We start from the raw sequence: 18,285 nt of genomic DNA, 5'->3' as shown, positions 1-18,285 counted from the left end.
GAAAGCCATGCCATCCATGAAACAGAGGCCAGTCCAACATGAGGCTGCCGTCGAGGCGCTTTGGTCTTTGTCTGTTTCTCTCGTCTTCTTCTTTTTTTTCTTGGTCTCTTTTTCCCTTTCTGGTTTATGCCTGTCTGCCTCTATCGCTCGTTATCTATGAGTTACCATGTTATAACGAGGTATTAACACGGCCGTTCAAACACTCGTTGCTTCTTCCTCTTCGTCTTTCCTTTCTTCTTCCTATCAATTGCTTGTTCTCGTTTTCAACATGCTTATCTCCTCCCTCACCCGCCGACCCTGCCTACCGACCGAATCAGCGATTACTCAATTCACATCGTTACTTTGATGTTAGAGAAGTGCATACATCCATACTTACTCCGTACATCACCATGTATCGCCTTTCTTTTTACACCGCACTTACCAGCCAGCTGACTAAGGGAAGCTAACTTTTTTTCTCTTCCTTCTTACCTACGCAAAAAGAAAAACAACCTTCGGCAAGTTCGGCAAACTCGCTCGACGCCTCGACTTCTCTGCATTCGGTTCGGACCTAGCTGGCCTAGTTACATCACATCCATCTGGTTAAAAAAGCAACGCCAACGCAACGCAGGCCAGCAGCTTCTTGAAAAAATCCCAAACCCCACGGAGAAAGCAGACGCAAGGTCAGGTAGTCTGTAAGTCGAGTAAGGTTAGATAGGTTAGATAGGAAGAAGGTAAAAAAGTAAAGCAACGGAGGTAAAGTCTCCTCTCCTGGCCTCTCTTTCGTCCCGAAAGGCGATTCTGCATGATCGGAGTTACATGTTTAGTCTAGTTGGGTGGGCTAGAAAGTTAGGCTGGCTTCGTACTTAAAAGAAAGGACCGCGGATGTAACGCGACGACGGGAGTTTATGACGGGAAGCCTGATGGGCCGTTTTTTCCACTTAAGGGCGAGTTGGGTGAGTTATACTTAGAGACAAGTAAGGGAAGTGAAGTGGACGAGTAGGAGTGATGCCGGAGTAATACATAATAATAACACGGTTGGCAGGGCTAACCAGCCATCCCATTCTCCATCAGGTGATTGTCGATGACGGGAGTTTTTAAATGCAGCCGCACTCATTGGTCAATGGCTTGCTCTCTTATTTTCCTTACTTTCTGTCGATGAAACCGAGCGTCTCTCTCACCTTACTTGGTTATGTCTGTCTGTCTGTCGTCTACCTATCTATACTTACATATACCTAGCTATTAAGTAATGTCATCGTGTCAATGCCACGGCGGGTAAACGAGGAGGTGTCAGAGACGGGCCATGAGGTCACAGAGAGGCAAAAAGAGACACCGAGAGAGAGAAACTTCCATCAGGCTTTCTCGATGATCTTTGCGGTGTAATCGATTGACCAGCCACTCGGGGACTTTTGTCGGGCCCTCATCTCGTTCCCTTGCCCTTTACCTTTTCTCGCTCGCTGGCTTCTGCCCTCTGCCTTCTCTGCCGCGTCGTGTCAAAGTGTCTGTGCAGAACCGGCAAGCAGGGTAATATAGCTCACACGACCGCCTGCTCAACTTAATCGAAGCAAACGGCATTTAGTAATATTTTCTCCCACGTCCCCGTAGATTGGGGCGTCCATTCTTTCCTTTTGTTTTTTATTTTCATTTCAGTTCTTCCTTGCTTTTGCTATACATAGATTAGTTACCGTTTAGCCTGTGCGTCGGGCATGAGATGGACGTGGACGTGGACGTGGACGGGTTGTGCAAGCCATGTTCCCTCCCATGCTGCTAAAAGTAAACTGCCTTTATGCCGGGCGGCCACGCTGACATGTTCAGAAAAAGTATGCGGCAGGAAGTAAAAGTTTGCCCACGGAGGTATGTAAGGCAAGTACCGTGGACTTCGACCTCTGGTAGCCAACGGTAACTATATGTTAGGGATGTATGGGCAGGCATGGTTATATCGGTCGGTACGGACGTGCGAGAGAGATAGACTGTCACCAGACAGGCCTCGTTTCTTCTTCTTCCGCTTCCTTTTTTTTTGCATCCTTTGCGTTCTGCACCCCAGTCCGAAAAGTTCAAAGCGTCATCTCACTTTTCAATCTGACACTCCAACGGTCTCCGGCTCCCCGGCTGGCGCGGATGTTCGATGGACCTACAACAGCATGTCACTAAGTATGTACATGCTCTGTACCTCCGGACACAGGACACGGGCGTATATCCCGCACTTCTTGCCATCGCCATCGCCCGTCGACATCAATTGGGTGGTTGGTGCTGCTCGGTCCGCCAACACGGAGAGATACGGGGCTTCCGCCCTTTCGTCTCTCTGTCTAACAAACAAGCAAGAGAGCGATTATGCACATCAGTTTTTGCTTTAGAAGTCAGTAGAATCGCCAAGCCGGGTAGACGAGCAAGACAAGACAAGACACTCCCCTCTCGCTCTCTTCGACTCCAGGTTATGCCCACAAATAAGTATAAGGATAGTGATAGTGATAATGTCCAAGAGGGTTGAGCTTCGGCTCTGACTGGACCAAGCCCTACACTAACGATGTTGGGGACTCGCTAGGTGACGGTTGAATGGGTCGCTCGGGATTATTCCCTTTTTCTTCTTCCTGAAGAGAGTGAAGAGTGAAGCGAGGCTCTGCCTCTTTGCCTCTGGCTTCTTCTTGTTGGTGGTGATGCTCCTCTTGTTCTTGTGCTTCTTCTGGTCTCCCCAGGCAGAGAGCAGGGACGGACGGGGCGGATCAGGAAGGATTTCCGCGGCCTTGGAACAAACACTGAAAAAACGATGCAAAATACAAAAATAAAAATTCACACGAATCACGAAAATGCCTCAAAGGTCGCAAGATGCATCAAAGTTTTCATCCATCCATCCACTTACCCCAAGAGAGCTTCTCGTCTCTCTCTCTCGTCTTTCCTTCGCCTTTCTGTCTGGTCTTGTCCTCGCCTCGCCGTCTTCGTTGTCCTTCTTCGCGTCTTCTAGAAAAGCTTGCCTCTGGTCTTGTGTCGTTTTATTCACGCATAATATGCACGCTGGTCGCTGCATGCCGTGTATCTCTCTTGTACGGATGGGCCTGCGTTTCGGCACTTTTTTTGTATCTTCGTCCTGTACCTTTCCCTTTCGCGGTAACTAACTAGTGCTGTGGTGCTTCTCTTACTTCTCCTGCTTTTTCTGTTGCTGCAACTGTTGCAGTTACAATAATTGTGAGACGGGTGACCTCATCGGGTTATAAGATGTTCCCTATTGCGATTTGACCATCTTAAACGAGGGTCCGGTCGAACAGGCCCTGTTTAGTTAAGTAATCCATCCTCTCGTTGCCATCGTAACGGGGCCTATTAATATGCTTGGGGTGGTCCATGCCCAGGTGTCATCGATGCATGCAAATCATCGCAGCAGCAGCTAGTGAGTCTGGTATGCCTTGGGGGACAGGCCGGCGCCCGGTCAATCAGACGAGAGAAGCCCGCTTCGTCTGGCCATACCCTGGGCCTTTTTCTTCCTCGCAGCTTTTTCTTTTTCCTTTAATCCTCTCTGGGGAGAACAGGCGCCATTTCCGACAGAGTATATGTAAGTACGATAGGACCCAGGCGTATCTTGGGGACCGGTATCCCCCAGGGCAGCATATATAACAGCACACAACAAGCTGTAAGGTAATCTTCAAGCGACCCTTCTTGGTGTTTTTTTCATTTTCCATCTTTCGTTTAGCGGTATTGTATGTATACGGCATCAAGTATGCCTCGTATCGCTCTCCCGCTCTACCTTATTATTTTGCCTTACCTCATCCTCCCGACTTTCGCCTAGCACGCCAGCTGTACTCTGTCCCGTACGTACACGTATCGGGTAACAAACACAGCTCTCGTACTGTATAATGAAGTAAAGTACGTAAGTAAGGTGCTGTATGTAACCTGCAGGACGGGACTAGCTCGCGGTAGTCAGGGAAGTGCAGGACAAAAGGACAGGGGGGCGACAAGATGAAGGATAGCTTCCCCCAAGCTCCCCCAAGAAGCCCATCACGATACCTCGACCTCTGCCCAGCACCGAGCAGACAGCCGCAGAGGCTGTCCAAGCCCTCCAGCATGCCAATTGAACCCCTTTATCTGCCCAATTGACATGCCAATGCACGCACACACTCTCATCCCCCTTTTCTTATCCCTAATTAATACTTCGCAGATCTTGCTCGGCGCGAGAATTGGCGACCTAGGCGGGAGGACGAGGGAAGGGAAAGGGAAGGGAGCAGGAAAAAGTAAGTTCGCGAAGGGGGAAGGGAGAGGAGGGGGGAAGCTTGCCCCAAGCTGTTCGCTCCCTCGTCATGCTGCAGATGTCGACGTGGGTTGGTTCGGGTGGAGCAGGGGTGGAAATGAATTGAAACTGCCACCATCGCCTTTTCTCAGACTGCCATTGGCTCACTTGCGCTGGGCTGCATATTGCTTTGCCAGGGGTCAGGAAGGACGAAGAAAGAGAAGAAGAGGCCGAGAGGATGGACGGTGTTGGCGGCGCTGGTTAGCTGTGGGATGTGGTGGTTGGTGGTGGTGGGAGTGGTAGCGGTGGTTGGCGTGGTTTGCTTTGGTTTGGTTCGGTTTGACTTGGTAGGAGTAACTCCGTCCGTCTCGTCATTTCCAGCCCATGGATGCGGATGGCTGATGGGGATGCAGTCACTGATGGGACCTTTAGGTGATGACATCCATGTTGGCTCCGAGCTAAGCTAGTTTGTTAGTTACGTCCGAGATCAGCAAAACAATAACATATGAATATAAACAAAACAAGCTACGCAGCCAGCAGACCTCTTTGCTTCTTCGTCTCTCGTCTTCGGCTTCGTCTATACTTATCCTTCTTCCTCTTCTTCATTGACGAGCCTTATCACGTTGAAAGGAGCTTCTCGGTCAGGCCAGGATGAAAGCAAAAGAAAAATGAAAAATGTAGGCTGAAGAAGCAAATTGGGCGCAGAAAGTCAACGAACCAGGCATATGCGCTCGGTGTCAGAGAAGGGAATGAGGACGATGATGGGCTTCGTGCTACAGATAAGCAATGGACAAGCACTTCGTGAAGCGTGGCGATGTTTCCACTTTTCAAGATCCCATGACGTCGCGGAGACGGATAGCTTGCTGCTGGCCTCCGTATGTACGGAGTACGGAGTATGCAGTGTCGTACTAAGTTAAGTGTAGAATGGCGACTCGAGAGAGTTACGGAGTATACTTACTTTTACTCCATACTTATATTATATTTATTTTTATGCCTGCCTTAAAAGTAACTACCTAAACTTATCCTGAGCGTTTTCCCTCGCAAGGTTGAGCAGAAGAAAAGAAGCGTGAGAGAAAGCTGCAGGCTAAGACGAGATGATCTACACGTGATGAAGCTTAGCTAAGCTTGTCCTTTCGGGAGTTGAAGTTGCGGTGGGAAGAAGAGTTGAAGGTTGGGATGTCGGGCGAGACGGCAGGCGGGAAGAGATACGGGGGGTGGGAGATAACGATTATAGTTGCTTGCATTATGTGCCCAAGTAGAAGGTTATAGGAAGTAAAAGAAGTACTCCGTAGTCAGGCAGTTACTGTACAAAAAAGGTTGAAAAAAAAGAAAGCAGCAGAAGTGGAAAAAGCCGGACAAGGCCACGCGCCAGAAAAGGTGACAAGAAGATAGTGAAGATATCAATCAATTACACAAAGCAAGAAAGGATGCAAAAGTAAGCTCAAACGCCGGCCTGAATAAAGTTAAGTAGAAGAGAAAGGTGAGGAAACGGGTATTATACTGTGGTTGTTATTTATCATGGCTTCAGCGGCTGCGACTTGACACACCATGAACTCCTCTGGCCTTCTTTTTTTGTGAAAACCATTTCCTTGACCGAATGTTAATGACTCTTAAACGCCATGGAAGTATACCGATGCCATGCATGATATGATGGAGACATTCAACGCTCCGTTCCTATCATTCATTGGCCCTGTGCCGGAGGCTGTGATGGGGCCCCGGTGGTTGATGGCTGCGTGCCTGGCAGTATGAACCCAGGTGGGAACATTGGCATGCCAGGGAACGAGAAGCCGAAGCCTGGAACGGCGGGAGGCACTCCGATAGCATTGGCATTGGGACCAGAAGCGGTGTCACGGTCGCGATCGCGGTCATGGTCACCGCTGCCGCTGTTGTGGCCGTCGTCACCACCTCCGCCGCCGCGCTCGTTGCGGCGGAAGCGCTCATGGCTGTATCGGCTTGACTGGGGGCCACGCTTGCCTCCCTGGTCGGTTGCCATGCGACGGCTGATGGCTGTTTGGTTTTTGTTAGTCAGTCTTACAATGCAAACAAAGTGGGACGTTCTAGGCCTTGCTTTGGGATTTTATACATACCCTTGGAAGATACACCAGCTCCAATCTCAATATCAGGTTCTTCAACAACCATGCCATTCTCGATAGGCTTGCCGCCAGTGCCGCCATACTCTGCAGTAAGGAGCCATTTGCGGTCGGCTTCAGTTAGCCGGTCAACAGGTATTATACTGACTCCGGTATGGTAGTCACTGCAGTCTCGGGGTCCAAAACCAACTCCCCAACGTGTCTATATTTCCTCAAGTTAGACCGCCAAGCTATAATGTAATATTAATGCGGACAAACGGATGGATTGACTTACCCTAAGCTGCATGTCTCCGGACTTGTACTGCTCCATCCCTTCGCGAGCACTCATGGCATCGCGCCGATTGACCATCTTGACGAACGCATGTCGTTTGTCATTGTTGACAATGCATGTCTGAACTGTACCGTAACGGGAGAAGAGCGATCGGAGATGAGACTCAGATGAGCTATCCACCATGTGTTAGAAAAGCTATCAAACAAGCTAATGTACGGGTACTTACGTTACACCACCAACGAACAATGTTCGGCTCAGGACTATATAATAATATAAACCCGTTAGCTTCTTGTTTCAGATAAACGAATAAAAAAGATGAGAGATCTATAATCGAACCTTTAATGTTTCCATCGCCAATAGAATAGTCGTAGTCAATGAACTTGGGCCCAGGAGGCGGGAGGTTGGTCTCCTTGCGAGGACTTGGGCTTCGACGACGTCTACCACCAGGCGGGCTGCGCTGGCGGTATTCGTTCCCTCGACGGCCCCCTCTGCCATGTTCACCGCGGCTACGGCCAGGGGAGTCACCATGGTATTCACCATACACGGGGCTGTCGCGGCGGCGTGGTGGAGATACATCACGGCGTCTGTCCCATCCAGGAGACCGTGAACGACGACGATACTGCCCTGGGGGAGAGCGAGTGTCTCGATCTCTGTCACGTGATGCGCTGTCCTGCTGTGCGTTTGCTCCCCAGGCGTTCTGATTCGCTGCGGGCATTTGACCAAAGGCTGCCAATGCAGCTGGATTCATATTACCCATTCCACCAGCATTGGCTGCATTGGAAAGATTTAAAATTTGGAGAGCAGTTGCCCATTGCTCCTGTGGAATACCCTGAGCAGCAAGAAGCTGGATCAGATTTAATTGCTGAAGGGGATCTGGAGTAACGGGAGTTGGGGCTGCGGGTTGTTGCTGCTGCGGTGGCTGTTGCTGCATCAACTGTGCAAGCGGGTTCTGACCGGGATAAGCGCCTGCACCTGCAGCCTGGCCTTGGGATTGGTTCGGGAACATGTTTTGGGCGGTATTGGCCAGACCTGGGAATTGGGCGGCAAGATTTCCAGCAAAGGGGTTTACGGACTGCCCGTTAGAGGAGAGCGCAGTCTGGTCTACAGACGGTGCATTTGTTTGTGGGACTGCAGGCTGTGCGTTTAATACATTACTGGTGCTAGCCTGTGTTGCTGGAATCGCGGGCGCGACTGGAGCGGCTGTGTTTTGCTTTGCCATTTCAGCAAGCGCCTTCAAGATGCTGGATGTATCAGGAACCGCAGCGGCCGGAGCAGCTGGCTGTTGACCTGATCCACCGAACGCAAAGGAATTTGGTGCTGGTGACCCTTCTGGTGTTGTAGATTCCACGTCTAAGAAAGTTGAATATACATTAGAAAAATAATGTTCGTCATTTTTATAATCTTTACAGCCATTCAAATTCTCCCAGGTATGGTATTCCATGGTTTGATTAAGAACCAGTCTTTTTAACCAAGGAGGGTGAACTCGAAGGCATTTTTTTCCAAGGGGGCTTTTCTTACTTTGGGATACTGGAGCGTTTAGCTTGTCTTTGAACGATTGGAGCATGGGAGCTGGGAATGTGTATCCTCGCTCCCAGATGTCCACCAACTTTTTGATTTTGTCCTAAATTAAGAAAATGGATATACGTAAGTGGGAATTATTCAGCCACAGCATGAGATATGACCTATGATTCAAAAGGGCAGTGGATATAAAGTCATAAGTATAGAGGGGGAAAAGAGGAATTTCGTGATACGGTGATTTAGGCGTTTTTAAGGCAACGCCATGCTGGTAGATGCCTAGGTCTATAATATTCTGCGCTGCAAAGGAATTATTGCTTCCAGTTTGCAGGAGATATTGAGTCTGATTCATGTCTAAGAGTACGCGTACCTTTTGGTCTTCGGGAGCATTGTTTATGATATCAGTCATGAGGACTGGGAGAAGCTCGGTCACTCGGTTAACACCTGCAGCATATGTCCCATCTGGAGCACTGCCGCCAATCTGCTGGCCGGCCTTGCGTGCTAATTCTACCCATTGTCGAGTTACAGAGTCTACGACATAGAGTACGCCCAACTTGTGTGTCCCTGGTGCTCGCTTAAAATGGGTATAGATCTTTTGTATCAACACCGATTCGGACTATATTGAGAAGAAAAGAAAGACGTTAGCTAAGATTCTTCCGGTTATGATAAGTGTATCGCGAAGTGAGACTATTGCAAAAGGACTAACCTGAATATTGGCGGTGCAGAGTGAAGTGATGCCGTTAATTTTGGATCCAGATACACCAGGGGGCTTCAAAGAAAGCATGGAATGGAGATAGCCATCCAGCTCTGCTACTGCAGAAGACATGGCTGATAGAGGTTGCTACCAATTATATGTGATAGGATGCGAAAGCTAGTACTTGCAAAGATGGCTGGTTTGGGCTGGTATCTGCAGGTTCTTTGGGACCGGAAGATTCCACACTATGCTGTATCTTGTATCTACTGAGTAGGAAAGCTATCCGTGATCCAGTAGATAAGGTCTCTATTTGATGCTTGATGGGTGATCTTGTCACTACAGTCCCGGCCAAGCAACAGGCTCAGAGAAAAAAGGGCCTACGGCCGGTATTCCACTATCAGTTTCAAGAAAGGAGATAAAGAAGATCCAACCAGGCCAGATACAAGTAATGGGACAGCCTGTCTGCTAATGTTAGACGATGAAAAGCCTTCGAAGGAGAAGAAAAATATGATGAAGGCAAAAGAGTTGTTGAGTGTTTGGTGAAAAGGGTTTTTTCTGCAAGTTTCAAGGAGAGGAAGAAATTTGGCAGCCCGAGACTAACCTAAACAGGAATGTATGATCATGTGACAATTACATAATCATATAACAGCCATCTAACTCAATGTTGACATAGGCGTTGATTCCCTCGACAAGTTTTCTAAAAATTGTTGTCAATCTCTAGCAGCGAACCATTGGGAGTTTGAGTGCCTAAAACTTACCCATGGTGAACCTATATTTGATACCATCGTATGCCTCCATACATGTGGGTCCATTTGCTGCCAGGCGTAAGAGAAAACTCTTGATATCTGGTCGTCTCATGTTCACATATCGGGTGCCTGATTCTGACTGAGCACGTAACGCAACAAACGCCCCTTGGAGCACTTTCTCAGGGATTTCAGTGATAAATGTTTTTGTGTCTTGGTCGACATCGTATTCCTGGCCGAGAGCGTCCTCGATAAGTTCGGTGCAAAGGTCAATTTCACGCTGCATATCGGTGGGATTTGCTGCTGGACAAGAAACTATTTTATCATAAGGAGAGGGATTGCCGCTTGCAATAGGGAGATATGCTCTGAGATTGGAATTTTGCCCTTCCCACTTAGGTTCGAAGGATCTATTTATACACACCTTGCCCTCAGTCCTCTTGTGACCTATGGAAACACTGTCCTGCTCCAGAACACAGCTATATTACTCAATAACTTACCTCATTACTTAGAAACAATAGGGTTACTGGTGAATCTCCTTGATACCGCATTTCTCTAATCAAATACATATCCACTCAGCTCCTCTTGTCTACATGACAAAGTATTACTATTAGTTCCTCTCCAGGTATGATGCCTTTGACGCATAGTACCTAAAATAGGCTATCAAGAATTAATAGCCAGGTGAACTGAGTCATCCATTGACTGTGAGATGATTAAGTGGCCCTAGATATTGAACTAAAAGTCTAAAGTCATACGCTTTTTGCACCCTTTGCATTGTTCTCCTCAGGAAACAATAATTACCTAATTAGTTACCCGCCAATCAAACAATTATTTGAGTAACGACTTCGCGGTGGTTCATTGTCCTTGACATTCACTCAACAGCATATGCTTCTGACACTTTTCAAAATATTTTAACCCATCTCTAAGCTCACATATTCTTCTCCTTAAGGTGGCTATACCATTAATCTACCTTGAAGTGTTTTCCATATCTCTTTCCTCAGCCGTTTGTCGATATGGTGCTCTACGATGTCCGTCCGCCTTCCGAGGTTGAGCCTGGCCTATTTGTCGCAGATGTTCTTAATACCTACCAGGAATTTGTCCTACATGATAATCACATATCAGGCGTGGTTTCTTTGGTTGGGAACGGCTGCTCACTGTGGCAGCAGCAAAAATTTAAGCGACATGTTAAACATCATCTCTGGATAAGATGTGACGACACAACGACACAAGACCTCATCAAACATATGAATGTCTTTTGTGACTTCCTCGATGAAGTGTACGCTACTCCTCGAGATTCAACTGCAAGCCCGGTGGATAGCGAATATAAGGGCAAATTTGGATCCGACTGGCTCCCATTTTTCACTACAGGTGGCTTCCATAGCACCGATGTGAATCTTCAGCTAGTACATCGCAAATTCGAAAGAACGGGTGGACATGATGACGACGGAGAAGCCCCTGACACTAATGTTATCCTTGTGCACTGCGAGAGAGGAATATCTCGCTCCCCTACCATGGTGATTGCCTATTTGATGCGGAAATATGGCAAGAGCCGTGATGCTGTGCTGGCGGATGTGAAAGAAAAACGGAAGATCCGGCCTAATCAGGGCTTCTTAGACCAGCTGGAAGTATGGGAGCAAGTGGAATACCAGCCATGGGAGGATAGGGAGAAGACGATCCCCAAAGCTCCTTATAAGGCGTACCTGGAGAGGAGAGCAGTGCTACTCAAGGAGAAGGGTCTAACGGGAGACGAGCTGCCGGGGATGCAGACCTTGGATTTTTAATACACTCTTCACAACTTTTATGTATCCGTGGCTACTCTCAATGGACCTATCTAAGACGGATAGAGGGTAGCTAGATACTATGGAGACGACATCAATCGCATAATATCACTGCTGCTATAATAATCCACCGCCATGATAATAAGTGCATCTATCTTATAACTCTATCTTTGAGCCTCGGCACGGCACCGCCGTCATCTACGTAAGTGATACAGCAACAACGTGCATAGTTACAGCCTGTCTCCCTGAGCTGTTTCTCCGAGGCTGCCCATCAATCGCTCAATTGAATGGCCCGAAGACACAGGCCAACCAATTCCTCTAGAGCCAGCCTCACCCCTTAATACTTCCGAAGCGCATGTATCTCCGGCGCAAAAAGGAGAAGTAAAAAGCGACGATAAGACTTGCTGGGCCCAACAAAATACCGGGAGAGCGAAAAAGGCGCTGTGACAATACGTGACGGACAGCAACTGCCAGATCGGCCCCTGTAATAACATCTGATCACGTTTTTCGGTCCCGACAATACCCTCACAAGCATAGCAAAACTTCTTCTCTTTCTTTCTCTTCTTCATTCTTCAACTTCACAGCTTCAAGTTCATCTCAATCCACGAACAAGCTCCCTCTCACCGTGTATTTTTAATTCTTCCCGTGTACACTACCTTCTATCAGCCGCTGGTATGGCCTCTTCACTCAGACTAGGGAGCGCTGCTCTCCGATCCACCTCTCTGGCTTCCAAGCCAGCTGTCAAGGCTGCCAGTTACAATGCTCTCCGACAGTACTCCTCGACCAAGGCTCCAGTACGTATCCAATCGCAGAATTGAGTATGCGATAGTCAAGTTTACTAACGAGTGGTTATTGTCTATAGACTCTTAAGGAGACCTTCGCCGCCCAGATACCAGCGAAGATTGAGCAGGTCAAGAAGCTCCGAAAGTATGTAATATTGACGCTCTAAGGACGACATTGAGGCAAGGAATTGATGGTTTGGAGAGCATGGCTAATGATGGTCCTTCCCGATTTACAGGGAGCATGGAAACAAGGTCCTCGGTGAGGTGACCCTCGACCAGGTCTATGGTGGTGCCCGTGGCATCAAGTCCCTCGTCTGGGAGGTAAGAAGACTGTCAGAAACCGGCATTGTACGACCATTAAGACTAACCCTGCTTTTTAGGGATCTATTCTTGACTCTGAGGAGGGTATCCGCTTCCGTGGAAAGACCGTAAGTTATTTCTAGACGGACTGGCAGCTTTTCCAGAGCAAGCCACTAATTGGTGATAACTAGATTCCTGAGTGCCAGAAACTCCTCCCCAAGGCCCCAGGTGGTCAGGAGCCATTGCCAGAAGGTGTGTACAGGTCAAACACACAGAAAACACGTCTGAAACACGGGGATCTAACGGACTAATAGGTCTCTTCTGGCTCTTGCTTACCGGTGAGGTCCCAACCGAGCAACAAGTTCGCGACCTCTCCGCCGAGTGGGCCGCCCGTTCCGATGTCCCCAAGTTCATTGAGGAGCTCATCGACCGCTGCCCATCTGACCTCCACCCAATGGCCCAGTTCTCCCTTGCTGTCACTGCCCTTGAGCACGAGTCTGCTTTCGCCAAGGCCTATGCTAAGGGTATGAACAAGAAGGACTACTGGCAGTACACCTTCGAGGACTCCATGGACTTGATCGCCAAGCTGCCCACCATTGCTGCCCGTATCTACCGCAACGTCTTCAAGGATGGAAAGGTCGCTCCCATCCAGAAGGATAAGGATTACGGTTTCAACTTGGCCAACCAGCTCGGCTACGGTGACAATGCCGACTTCGTTGAGTTGATGCGCCTTTACCTTACCATCCACTCCGACCACGAGGGTGGCAACGTCAGTGCACACACCACTCACTTGGTTGGCTCTGCCTTGAGCTCTCCCATGCTCTCCCTTGCTGCCGGTCTCAACGGTCTCGCCGGCCCTCTCCACGGATTGTAAGCTATCCTCTCAATTACAGCCGTTTGTGTATCGTTGTACTAACCCATATACAGGGCCAACCAGGAAGTCTTGAACTGGCTTCAAAAGATGCAGAAGGCCATTGGCAACGACTTGAGCGACGAGGCCATCAAGGACTACCTCTGGTCCACCCTCAACGCCGGTCAGGTCGTCCCCGGATACGGCCACGCCGTCCTCCGCAAGACCGACCCCCGCTACGTGTCTCAGCGTGAATTCGCTCTCCGCCACCTCCCTGAGGACCCTCTCTTCAAGCTCGTCAGCCAGGTCTACAAGATCGCCCCAGGTGTCCTGACCGAGCACGGAAAGACCAAGAACCCCTACCCCAACGTTGATGCTGTAAGTTCTAACCCTTGGTATAATGGAAGTCGAACAATGCTAACATGAAATAGCACTCTGGTGTTCTCCTCCAGTACTACGGTCTGACCGAGGCCAGCTACTACACTGTCCTCTTCGGTGTCTCCCGTGCCCTTGGTGTCCTTCCTCAGCTCATCATTGACCGCGCCCTCGGCTCCCCCATCGAGCGTCCAAAGAGTTTCAGCACCGAAGGCTACGCCAAGCTTGTCGGAGCTAAGCTATAATTTATATATCTTGCGATCCTTGAGCGAACCAAAAGTCGAAAACTATAGACTGTTGAACATGGCTGTCTAGCGTAACGCGCTGGTAACCCATTTCTCTCTATCCCCCCTTTTCCACCACCGCCTCCTCCTTTCCTTTGTCCCTTCGAGTTTGTAACTATATGGACCTATCAAGTTGTATTTTATATCCTCTTTATTCAGACGAGTCCCTGTGTTCCTCTCTATCTTCTCTAATAAGGTTACATTACGTAATAAAATGGAAGTATGTTATTCCGTAGAGCGTGCCGTCCAGCGGCCCGCCCGCACACCCAAACTCTATCTCACTTGACATTCATGCCTCCTGTCAATGCACGTTAAGTACATCATGCAGCTGACATCCCAGCGCAGCCTCCATATATGCAAGGTCAACAACTTGCATGTGTTTCCTTGTGAGACACTGCATATACCCAATCAGCTTTCTATTACTGTCAAGGCAAAATGGGAGGCTTTGGAAACGCATCATCGAAGATATGCGCCCAACTGCTTTTATACATGGATGGCTATCCGCCGTTGGGATGTATACCTTCCTTTATGTTTGCCTTATAAATGATAGAAGGATTGGGTTTGTTGGGTTATATCGAGGCGTGTTGACTATTACAATGCTATTCTACTACGCATTGCTGGCTAGGACATATATTTTTTCCAAGATCCTTATGTTCCCATTCACTACAGAATGAGAAGAAGTGAAAGACTAAGTTGTGGGAAGTGACGTACCGGCTCCCCTCCCCTTGAAAAGCGCGGTCATGAAAAGGCGGCTACGAAAAGTGGTAAAAAAACCGATACCAAGACAACCAGCTCAGCTTATTGTCGGGATTTTGAGCAAAAGCTAGAGGATCACGGCGTTTATCTTGATGGATTTGAACATATGGATGAGTTGTTTCCCGAGGTGCCCAAAAATATGGATGAGATTCAGAACAGATTACTCCGGCTAAGGCGCTCTCTCTCACATACCATTTTTACCGAGGATGAGTTTTGGTGATTTTAACGCGGGCAGTGATATGTTAAAAAAGGGGCACCGGTACTATTGAAAGTGGTTTTAATATCATAGCTTGTCTAGGAGAGGATTATCCATTTGTGAACCTTGCTCCTCTAACGAATAGCTCACTCGCTGTTACTAAACCAGATCACTTCTTTGGTGCTCGCCCAGGACGACTAAAGCCTAAAATCCTGCAGTCATACGGATTACAAGAGCGACTCTATGATAAGAATGCATATACTATCACATCAATCTACCAAGGTGGTCAACTCAAGCTCTACACGACGCACCTCAACGTACCCTCACCTAGAAGCAAAGGCCGTCCTGAATATATTATGACTTTGTTGAGGTCATTTGCAATGATGGATACACTGGATACCTTTCGGCAGGGGGTAACTGCATATCGAAATGCGAGAGACTGGGCAAGGAAGCGGAGAGACGAGTTATAAAAGCTGCAAAACGAAAGATACATACAGGGCCAAGTGGAAAGCAATGAAACTTGTGTTGACTATTAATCTGGCAGCCTTTCAGACCTCGGCTTATGCTTGATGAGGAGGGACAGAATAAAGCCCAAGGGGGTTCTACCGGGAAAAATGGCAGCTCGATGACTCTGAGGGTACTGCCAAAGGCTTGATATCTCATACTCCTACTGGTGTCAGCTGCCACAATCTACCAAACTAGGCCGCTGTCCATGTATACTTTCAACGAGCCTCATGACTTCGTTGCTGTTTACTTATCTTACTGCTATATATACGGAGTGTAATATCGCCTTTGGCTCTCATCCTCTACTTCGTATATCGGAGGTAATAATAGTAATAGCCAGTATAATTATATCCCCTTTAGGCGGCGAGCTGTTGAGGAAGAAAAGCTCCGTTTATCGCGGCTCTGTTGCACTTTTGTTGAGCGTCTAACGCTAAAACACCCCAACCAGGCCCGCTAAAGTGCGACAGGAACGCCTTACATAAGCTCATCACAGGCCAAAATCGCCCGGTCTTTTTCTTAAGGAGAAAGAAGAAAAGAGAGAAAAAGGTCCGAGTCTTCAGCTGCTTTTTATCCTTTTCTCGGCCTCGTTCTTCCTCTGCCATCTTTTTTCTCTTTTTTCTATTTCAACACAATCAGGTCTTTACGGCTAATCACTGTCTCCAGAGAAGCAGGACGAAGAAGAAGAATAAAAACTTCACGGTAAGCTTTCCCCCTTCTAAACGCTTGCCGGAGCTCTTCGTTCCATGGCCGATGCTCGTGCCTCGTCGTGGTCCACTGGCCCCTGTCCACAACGGAGCATATCCCGCCGCTGGTTGTAGAAAGGCGCTTCATTGTCTTCGGCGGCTTGTGAAAGGCGCTGCTCAGATAGCACGGTTAATGAGCTGGTCTCGACTAACGCGCTGTTGTTGATAGTTAGCATACCGTCGAGTCGTACATTCGGAGACTACCTGCAGGAACAGCAGCAACAGCAGAAACGGCAACAGCAACACCTTGGTGCTATTAGATCTCGTCGTCCCAAAATATACATACCCAGTTAAGCCCCGACGGGTATACTCCGTCAGCTCCAGCTAGCCGCTCCCAGAGAATTTAAATAAAGGCCTCTTCCGCTCCGATAAACAACACATTTTTCCCTTGGTCAGGGCCCCTTTCAGCATCACAGTATCCAAGATGTCCGCCTCAGGCCAGACGATCGAGAAGAAGCCCGTCAAGTTTAGCAATTTGCTACGTAAGTGCAATCCACGCGGGGAGAGATGAGAGGAAATAAAGATTATTTATCCACCGTGATTTGATGCTGATGGATTGAGAATTTTAGTTGGCGCTGGCCTGAACCTGTTCGAGTACGTTTCCCCGTCCATATCTGTCCGCTTGACATGTGTCAATGGCTGTACAATGCTGACGAACGATTGATTGGAACAGGGTCACCACCCTCGGCCAGCCGTTGGAAGTCGTCAAGACTACAATGGCCGCTAACCGGTCAGATACCTTTGGCGGAGCCATGGGTCGTATCTGGGGCCGTGGTGGCATCCTTGGATGTAAGAATTACTTCTAACTATCATACACTCACAAGAATAAATACTGACTGCCTTTTATAGACTACCAAGGTCTCATTCCCTGGGCCTGGATCGAGGCCTCCACCAAGGGCGCTGTCCTTCTCTTCGTGGCTTCGGAAGCAGAGTACTACGCCAAAACTTTCGGCGCCAATGACTTCATCGGTGGAATCAGCGGTGGTATGGCCGGTGGTATTGCGCAGGCCTACGCTACCATGGGTTTCTGCACATGCATGAAGACAGTCGAAATTACCAAGTCCAAGATGGCTGCTGCTGGTGTCAAACCCCCAAGCACCTTCGCTACATTCATGGACATCTACCGCCGCGAAGGTATTCGCGGAATCAACAAGGGTGTCAACGCCGTTGCCATTCGACAGACTACCAACTGGGGTTCTCGATTCGGTCTCTCCCGTCTTGCTGAAATTGGTATCAGAAAGGTAACCAACAAGGAGGACGGCCAGAAACTCAATGGCCTCGAGAAGGTTGCTGCCAGTACCATTGGTGGTGGTTTGTCGGCCTGGAACCAGCCTATTGAGGTCATCCGTGTCGAAATGCAGAGCAAGACCGTTGACCCTAACCGACCTAAGAACTTGACTGTCGGCAAGGCATTTAACTATATTTATAGCCAGAACGGCATCAAGGGTCTTTACAGGGGTGTCACTCCTCGTATTGGTCTTGGTATCTGGCAGACCGTCTGCATGGTTGCTCTCGGAGATATGTACGTTCACCTTTCATTTCTATTGCTTGTCTGTCTTAGATTCATTTGCTGACTCGTCGACTCTAAATAGGGCCAAGGAAGCTGTTGAGAAACTAACAGGAGACACGGTCACTGCTAAACACTAAGCTGGCTGTAGCCTTTTACTGTCTCTTTTCAAAAAAAAAAAATCTTCTTTCTTTCCCTACTTTATCTCGTCTTTATTTCCTTCATATCTTGCAGCATGTTCTATTAGCTATAGAAATAATGTGTTTCTCTTTTCATTTCCCATTCTCAGCTACTTCTTTTCCATGTTGCTGCCTTTTTTAAGATAACTCATGTCCACGAAGCCATTGTCGTTGATACGAAGGTGGGTAAAATTTTTCTTTCATTACTTCATTCGTGTATGTCGTTTCTTGCCTATCTATTTAATCGGGGGAATATATAATATTTTCAAGCCGTTCAATCCTTGTAATCCTAACTATACGCAGTAAGAAATACAAATGATGAAAACACCAAGAGAAAAGAAAATTAAGCATGAAAAAACACTTGGATTCTTCTTTATATAAGTACATTTACTAGAGAACAAACAAAAGAGAGCAAAAATGGAGAGTAATGGAGAAGATGGAGGGCAGGGGAGAGAGCACAGAAAAGAAGGAAAAATGCCACCTATCTAACTCTCTCTTTTCTTTCTCTTCACCTATTTCAACTAGTATAGTA

The 18,285-nt window shown here is 48.1% G+C and overlaps 6 protein-coding genes across 6 annotated transcripts; 4 read left to right on the top strand and 2 right to left on the bottom strand.

Annotated features, from left to right (window-relative positions):
* Window positions 1-2,494: 2,494 nt before the first annotated feature.
* Window positions 2,495-2,998, bottom strand: MGYG_03782 (hypothetical protein; the record flags this gene model as incomplete). The annotated part of the gene is made up of 2 exons (XM_003173560.1): window positions 2,495-2,716; window positions 2,834-2,998. 2 exons carry the CDS (start codon window positions 2,996-2,998, stop codon window positions 2,495-2,497), a joined length of 387 nt encoding a protein of 128 aa, XP_003173608.1.
* Window positions 2,999-5,870: 2,872 nt separating this feature from the next.
* On the bottom strand, window positions 5,871-8,891 carry MGYG_03781 (hypothetical protein; the record flags this gene model as incomplete). The annotated part of the gene is made up of 8 exons (XM_003173559.1): window positions 5,871-6,196; window positions 6,277-6,481; window positions 6,554-6,722; window positions 6,777-6,810; window positions 6,887-7,900; window positions 8,069-8,171; window positions 8,436-8,681; window positions 8,772-8,891. 8 exons carry the CDS (start codon window positions 8,889-8,891, stop codon window positions 5,871-5,873), a joined length of 2,217 nt encoding a protein of 738 aa, XP_003173607.1.
* A 1,621-nt stretch (window positions 8,892-10,512) lies between these two features.
* MGYG_03779 (hypothetical protein) lies at window positions 10,513-11,280 on the top strand (the record flags this gene model as incomplete). Its single annotated transcript, XM_003173558.1, has 1 exon — window positions 10,513-11,280. The coding sequence occupies one exon, from the start codon at window positions 10,513-10,515 to the stop codon at window positions 11,278-11,280; it is 768 nt and encodes a 255-aa protein (XP_003173606.1).
* A 671-nt stretch (window positions 11,281-11,951) lies between these two features.
* MGYG_03778 (citrate synthase) lies at window positions 11,952-13,829 on the top strand (the record flags this gene model as incomplete). The annotated part of the gene is made up of 8 exons (XM_003173557.1): window positions 11,952-12,071; window positions 12,140-12,204; window positions 12,296-12,380; window positions 12,440-12,487; window positions 12,551-12,611; window positions 12,674-13,229; window positions 13,287-13,587; window positions 13,641-13,829. 8 exons carry the CDS (start codon window positions 11,952-11,954, stop codon window positions 13,827-13,829), a joined length of 1,425 nt encoding a protein of 474 aa, XP_003173605.1.
* Window positions 13,830-14,090: 261 nt separating this feature from the next.
* MGYG_03777 (hypothetical protein) lies at window positions 14,091-15,475 on the top strand (the record flags this gene model as incomplete). The annotated part of the gene is made up of 5 exons (XM_003173556.1): window positions 14,091-14,161; window positions 14,209-14,488; window positions 14,602-14,840; window positions 14,966-15,263; window positions 15,365-15,475. 5 exons carry the CDS (start codon window positions 14,091-14,093, stop codon window positions 15,473-15,475), a joined length of 999 nt encoding a protein of 332 aa, XP_003173604.1.
* Window positions 15,476-16,491: 1,016 nt separating this feature from the next.
* MGYG_03776 (mitochondrial DNA replication protein YHM2) lies at window positions 16,492-17,714 on the top strand (the record flags this gene model as incomplete). The annotated part of the gene is made up of 5 exons (XM_003173555.1): window positions 16,492-16,549; window positions 16,637-16,661; window positions 16,741-16,856; window positions 16,917-17,589; window positions 17,660-17,714. The coding sequence occupies 5 exons, from the start codon at window positions 16,492-16,494 to the stop codon at window positions 17,712-17,714; spliced, it is 927 nt and encodes a 308-aa protein (XP_003173603.1).
* Window positions 17,715-18,285: the final 571 nt, after the last annotated feature.

This window comes from Nannizzia gypsea, genomic scaffold (assembly GCF_000150975.2).
Source record: "Nannizzia gypsea CBS 118893 supercont1.3 genomic scaffold, whole genome shotgun sequence".
In the NCBI taxonomy this organism is placed as follows: domain Eukaryota; kingdom Fungi; phylum Ascomycota; class Eurotiomycetes; order Onygenales; family Arthrodermataceae; genus Nannizzia; species Nannizzia gypsea.
The sequence above is the reverse complement of the archived record's forward strand: the minus strand, read 5'-3'. Positions and strand labels throughout refer to the sequence as shown.